The sequence below is a fragment of the Dipodomys ordii genome, unplaced genomic scaffold, assembly GCF_000151885.1.
Source record: "Dipodomys ordii isolate 6190 unplaced genomic scaffold, Dord_2.0 Scaffold2, whole genome shotgun sequence".
Classification (NCBI taxonomy): Eukaryota; Metazoa; Chordata; class Mammalia; order Rodentia; family Heteromyidae; genus Dipodomys; species Dipodomys ordii.
This window is the reverse complement of record NW_012267218.1, coordinates 30,867,543-30,873,542: the sequence shown is the minus strand read 5'-3', so window position 1 is coordinate 30,873,542 and position 6,000 is coordinate 30,867,543. Positions and strand designations below refer to the sequence as shown.

General features: G+C 51.5%; 1 protein-coding gene across 1 annotated transcript in view; it reads right to left on the bottom strand.

The window, feature by feature from the left end:
* The window catches only part of Sptb (spectrin, beta, erythrocytic), a 70,059-nt gene that overhangs the window by 14,623 nt on the left and 49,436 nt on the right, over positions 1-6,000 (bottom strand). Inside the window, exons 26-31 of the mRNA XM_013016708.1 lie at positions 5,275-5,519; positions 3,187-3,325; positions 2,753-2,837; positions 2,070-2,266; positions 1,735-1,784; positions 1,315-1,390 (exon numbers count right to left, since the gene is read on the bottom strand). Coding sequence (XP_012872162.1) covers positions 1,315-1,390; positions 1,735-1,784; positions 2,070-2,266; positions 2,753-2,837; positions 3,187-3,325; positions 5,275-5,519 — 792 coding nt within the window. The remainder of the gene's footprint in view (positions 1-1,314; positions 1,391-1,734; positions 1,785-2,069; positions 2,267-2,752; positions 2,838-3,186; positions 3,326-5,274; positions 5,520-6,000) is intronic.

The following is a 6,000-nucleotide window of genomic DNA, read 5'->3' as shown; positions in this document are numbered from 1 at the left end:
GGTGTGTGTGTGTGTGTGTGTGTGTGTGTGTGTGTGTGTGTTAGGAAGGGCTAAAATTTGAGCATAACAGGGATTTTGCACAGAGCTGTCTCTGTGTCAATGAAAGTGTATCTTTTTTTTCCCCCTGAGGTAAAAACTTCTATTAAGAATACTAATTTTCTTTTTTGTAGTACTGGGGCTTGAATTCAGGGCGAGAGTGTTTTCCTTTAGCATGTTTTGCTCCAAGTTGATGGATAGTTGGTAATAATGTAGTCTCACAAACGTTCCTTCCCGGGTTGGCTTCACACCCTGATCCTCAGATCTCAGCCTCCTTAGTAGTTAGGATCTTAGGCATGTACCACTAGCGCCTGGCCAAGAAGACTAATCTTTCTAAAAGTCCCCACTCAGAGGTCAGGCACACTTACCTGGACACCTGGATTGAGGGTACTTAAAGGATCTGTTCTCTTGATCCCCCAGAGCCACATGCCACAGGGGAGAAGGGGTGACCCATGCAGTAGGGAAGCCATGCAAGCTTGCATGTGGAGAATTCTTGCTTTGTTTCAGTCAGCTCTGCCATAGAGTAGTTCCCCAACCCCAGTTATATCCTGAGGGATCTGTTCCAGGCAAGTCCTGAGGCCACATGCCACAGATTTCTGGCAGCGTTTGTCCAGGCCTCTGGCTCATCTTCTTTTTCTACAAGCTGAAGCTCTGGCTCCTGACTATTACCCAAAGCCTGGGGATTCCATCCTACAGGACTCAAATCTATCTGTTCTTGCCTTAGAACCAGCTCTACATCCAAACTCTCTGGCCCACAATTAGGTGGGGAGAAAGGGGGAAAGGGTACTGTATAGGAAGGAAGAATCTGCCTCTGGGTAGGACAAACAGGATGGAAGAGTGTTGCTCATGTGTTTGCGTGTGTGCATGCGTGCGTGTGTGCTCAGGAAGGGTGTGCCATATTGAAGCTGGAGGTGGGAAAGTTGGATGGAAGGACAGGATACACACGGAATCACTTCTGTATAAAGTGCTTTTCCTGGTCTAGATGGTGATGTATTTATACAATAAAATTTATTAGACTAAATAAAACCAAACTAGCAGAGCCATGTCAGTAGGCTGGCATGTCAGTTGTTTCTGGGTTGAAAGGAGAATTACTTTAAGAATTAAGAAAACCTAAGTTTTTTTTTTTAAAAAAAATTGACTAAGGTGAATGAGGCTTCTGGACGAGGGTGGGGCAGGATGAGGGTGGGGAGCAAGGCACCCCTGCTGAGTCTAGTAGGGGTGAGAGGGCTCTGGCAGCAACGACTCCCAGGAACTAGACAAACGGGACAGGAAACTGACCGGGGACGTTCTCTCGGTGGCTGCCGGGTGAACTTGGGGAGCCTCTCCAGCTGTCTCACCTTCCTCCTCTTGAGGCCTAAGGAAGATACAGTCCTCGTTTAGTGACAGGACCCCCGAGTACGAGGCCCAGCGTTCCCAGCTGGGCATCCTTCATCTTCTCAGAGATGCCCAGCAGGGAGACAAGCTTCTCCTGCGAGCTGAGCTGTGGGGGGCGGGAGGGGGCAGGATGAGGAGGGTGCTCAGGAGATTCCCACAGGAGAACCTAGCTACTCACCAGAGCCTAGGACTGCCAGGTCAGCAGCTGTGTCTTGTTCAAGAGCTTGGTTTCTGATGTAAAGTTGCCACTCCTCCTCCCCACCCCCCCACCCCCCACCAGCGTGGCTCATCTTTCTGACAGGTGCATGTACAGCTGCCACTCACCCAGGCTCCTCTGCAGGTCTCTCAGGCGTCTGGCGCTCTTTAAGCTCAAGCTGGGGGAGGAGGAAGAAGCGGAAAGGTCAGAGCAGCCACAGATGACCTCTCTAAGCCTGGACCCCCACCCACAATGCCCTGCTGGCTTGGCCTTCCATGTACCATTTTGTCTTTGGTGGTCACAGGTCAGTACTTCATCTACCTGCGTTTCCTCTCCACTCATCCATAGTCGTTTACCAGTGCAGGTACTCCCTGACACCCAAGTTCTTGCCTGGGGATTCTCTCTGACCCTTAAGGCATAGTGGATGCCCCCTCCCTAGCTTTCCAGCTGTGACCCCGCTCACCGTGGTAGGCTTCTCCAGGGCAGCAAAGCGCTCTGCCCAGCTGGCTGTGGACTTCTCAAAAGCCTCGTGCCTCTTGATCAGCTTCTCCACGCTGTCCACTGTGTGTCCAAAGTCCCGGCTGGCCAGATAGGGCTCCTGGGCGATCAGCCATGCTTCCGCCACAGAGGCATCCCTCGAGAACTGACACACTTCCAGCACTGCAGGAAAACAAGCCAGAGACCCACCCACGAGGCCCGGAGGCCTATTAACACGCCACAGTCCACTTGGGCAGGAACCTGGAATAGCCCCCGGACACACGTGGGAGCTGGTGGCCAGCTAGACAGGAATCTCTAAATTGCATGAAAACCTTTCTCAGGGCTGACCTCCTGCCCAGGGCCGCCCCTCTTATCCCATATTGAGCAATTGTTCTATTTTAAAAATGCGTTACTTGGAAGCAACTCTATTCTGACTCCCCAGCCACAGCCAGGTAGGAATACCAGCTGGGCTCAGATGGCAGGGGCAAATAGGGGAGGCCAAGCAGGGGCACATAATTTTCTAGGCCTCTGCCTGGACTTCCAAGGCTTCTGGCTCAGAACTTTGCCCATGGGTGGTGCTGAGGAGTCTTCTCCAGGCTGGTTCCCTGCTTGAGCAGGAGTCTACCTGGCTCTCCACCCTGGGTTTCCTGGGTCCTGAGCTGTACTCACACATGTGAAGCCGATCAGAACGGGCTTCCCACTTGTCATTCATCTCCTGCCTCCTGGATACCACCTGCTTCAGTTTCTCCCGGATCTGCAGGGAAGGAAGGGAGGAGAAGCTTTGGTAACCCTTCCCTCCACCCATCGCAGGGAAGCCTGCAAAGACTGCCTGTCTTGGTCACATCATCTTGTCTTCAAGTCTTGGTTCTGAGACTTTGTTAGCTTTAGGCAAGCGACTTAACCTCTTTGAGGCACCCACATGAGGCATCCGTTAGTGAGTGGGTGTCTCCTTAACAAGGATTGGGCTCAGAGTGGCTTTGATCCTTGGCCTGCAGGCAGCGCTGATGCTCCATGAGTAAAAGACAGGCTCTTCTGAAGCTCCTTCCCGCCCCCTAGAAGCTGCTGGCCAGCCAGAGTGGGCACAAGAACACGAAAGGGCTCACCTCCTCTGAGGCCTGGTGTTGTCTCTGTAGCAGGGATTCCCCGAGCTCTAGGCAGGTGCTGAAGTTCTTACTCCGCGTGTTGATCTCTGCCTTGATGCCTTGGTGATACTTTAAGAGCAGTTCCACGGAGGAGACATCCCTATGGGTACAAGGACAAGGGTAGAGAGGAAGTCTAGGACAAGAAACTTCTGGACCACCCTAGCAGAGGAGGTGGCCTCCTAGCTGCCTCTAGGAGTCTGGTCCTGCTCCCTCCTCCCTTTGGCCAGCAAGGGCATCCTCTTCCAACCCAACCCCAGCAAGAACACTGATACCCTAATATTTTCAATGGTCAGGGGTGAGTTGCAGGGAACCCAAAAGAAGCCTGGAAATATTATGCAACATTAAAAAAGAGTGAAGAGTGGGGGGGGGGTGGAGAGTGAAGAGGCTAGGTGCTGGTGGCTCACGCCTGTAATCCTAGCTACTCAGGAGACTGAGATCTGAGAATCCTAGTTTGAAGCTAGCCAGGGCAGGAAAGTCCATGAGGTGCTTTTTGTTGTTGTTGGTGGTGGTGGTCCTGGGGCTTGAAGTCTAGGCCTGGGTGCTATCCCTTAGCTCTTCAGCTCAAGGCAAGTGCTCTACCACTTGGGCCACAGCACTACTTCCGGTTTCCTTGTGGTTAATTGGAGATAAAAGTCTCGTGGACTTTCCTGCCTGGGCTGGCTTTGAACCACAATCTTCAGATCTCAGCTTTCTGAGTAGCTAGGATTACAGGCATGAGCCACCAGTGCCTGGCCCATAGACTTATCTCCAATGAATTACCACAATACCACCCCCCTCCTCAAACAACAATAGCAACAAAAACTGCAAGTGGAGCTGTGGCTCAAGTGGTAGAATGCTATCCTGAACAAAAGAAGCTCAGGGATATTGCCCAAGTCCAGAGTTCTGTTCCCAGGACCAGCACGCGCGCACGCACACACACACACACACACACACACACACACACACACACACACAGAGCAAAGTATTGATATATTACAACATGAGTGAACCTTAAAAACAGGCTGAAGTCAAAGGATCTAATCACGTAAGACAATATATTATGTGAGTCCATTTCTATGAAATGTCTGGCCCAGGCAAATCTAGATTGACAGAAAAAAAGTAGCAGCTTCTAGGGGTGAGGGGTGAGAACACACTGAGTTACTGCTAATGGGGGTGGGTCATTTTGTGGAGATGATAACATTTTTTTTTTTTTTTGTCGTCATGGGGCCTGAACTCTGGGCCTGGGCACTGTCCCTCAGCTCTTCAGCTCAAGGCTAACGCTCTACCACTTGAGCCATAGCACCACTTCCGGCTTTTTTTTTTCTGCTTATATGGTGCTGAGGAATCGAACCCAGGGCCTCATGCATGCAAGGCAAGCACTCTACCACTAAGCCACCTTCCCAGCCCGATGATAACATTTTCTAACCTTAGGCTGGGGAGGTGTTCATGTAACTGGTAATGTATGAAAACCACTGAATGGTTCACTTTAAATGGATGAAGTATAGTATATGAATTATATCTCAATAAAGATGTTACAGTCAAAAGTATGGTCATCAAGACAGGTACCATGGAGGCAGAGGGAGACACAGAGACAAGTCACCAACAGCTGCTGAACTGACAAAACTGGAAAGAGAGGTAGATCCCAGCTGGGCTCATGAGCCTGACCTGGCCTCTAACCTGAGGTTTAGACCTTGCCTCTATAACCTGGCTCTCCTGCATGTCTGTAGGTTCCTGATGACTCTCTTTTGGCAACTGTCTGAACCTTTGTGCCTTGCATACCTCATCTGCCCATTTCCCAGCAACTAGGGAAAAAAGACCAGCCCTGGATCTTCCCAGCTGTGCATGTGGGAGCATCACTGCCAGAATGACAAATGTCTTTCTCAAACACTTAGTTGAAATGGCTGGTTCTCCCAGTAGAAGCTGAGCTACTCTGCCTCCACCTGAGCCCACCCTGAGTCTCTGGTGCTCCTGGGGGATTGTTAACAACTCTCTATCCCTCTGAAAAGAAGCCCTGGTCTGTCAACCTCACCCAGAACAGAGCACCAACTGCCTTGAGGGTGCCCTTCTCACCTGGGCCTCTCCTGGGTCTCAATCTGCCGGATGATACTCTCCATCCAGGAGAGAAGGTCTCGGACCATGCTGAAGAAGCGGAATTTGTCTGCTGTGTCCACTAGTTGGGCCCGGCGCCCAGCACAGGCATCGAGCAGAGCCTGCCAGGCCGCAGACACTTCCTGCTCCTTGCTCTGGATGGCATCTGCCTTCTCCCCAGCATATGCTGTCTGCAGGCGGGTGGCCACATCCTGGAACTGCTGTACCTGTGGTCAAACCAAACCAGACATGATTCCGGGGACAGAGGCATCTTGGGTCTGGGAGTGTCTCTGTCCAGCCTCTGCCCAGAGGGTCCTATAGGACCAGGCTCCCTGCTTGGGCACCTCTGCTTGTCTTGGTATCTGCTGGCCTTTGGTGGTGACTTGGGAGGGAGAGGGACTCAAACACCCTTTAACCCCTGCAGAAGTAACAATGAGCCTGTGGAGTAGGTGCTGTTCTAGATAGTTTCTAGTAACTTCTTTCTAGAAATCTATGGTAGAGGTACTATTATTCTTGCTGTTGAGATGAGGAAACCAAGGCACAGGGAAGCTAAGGGGGCCCAGGTACCTCACATTGGCCAAGGGGACAGCTGGTTGGGACCTTGCAACTCTGTCTCTCTTCTTATCCACGCTGCATGCTGCCTGTCCATGGAAGGGGCTGTCCCAGATCACATCTCAGGAGCATAAGACCTCACTCCTGAGATCTCAG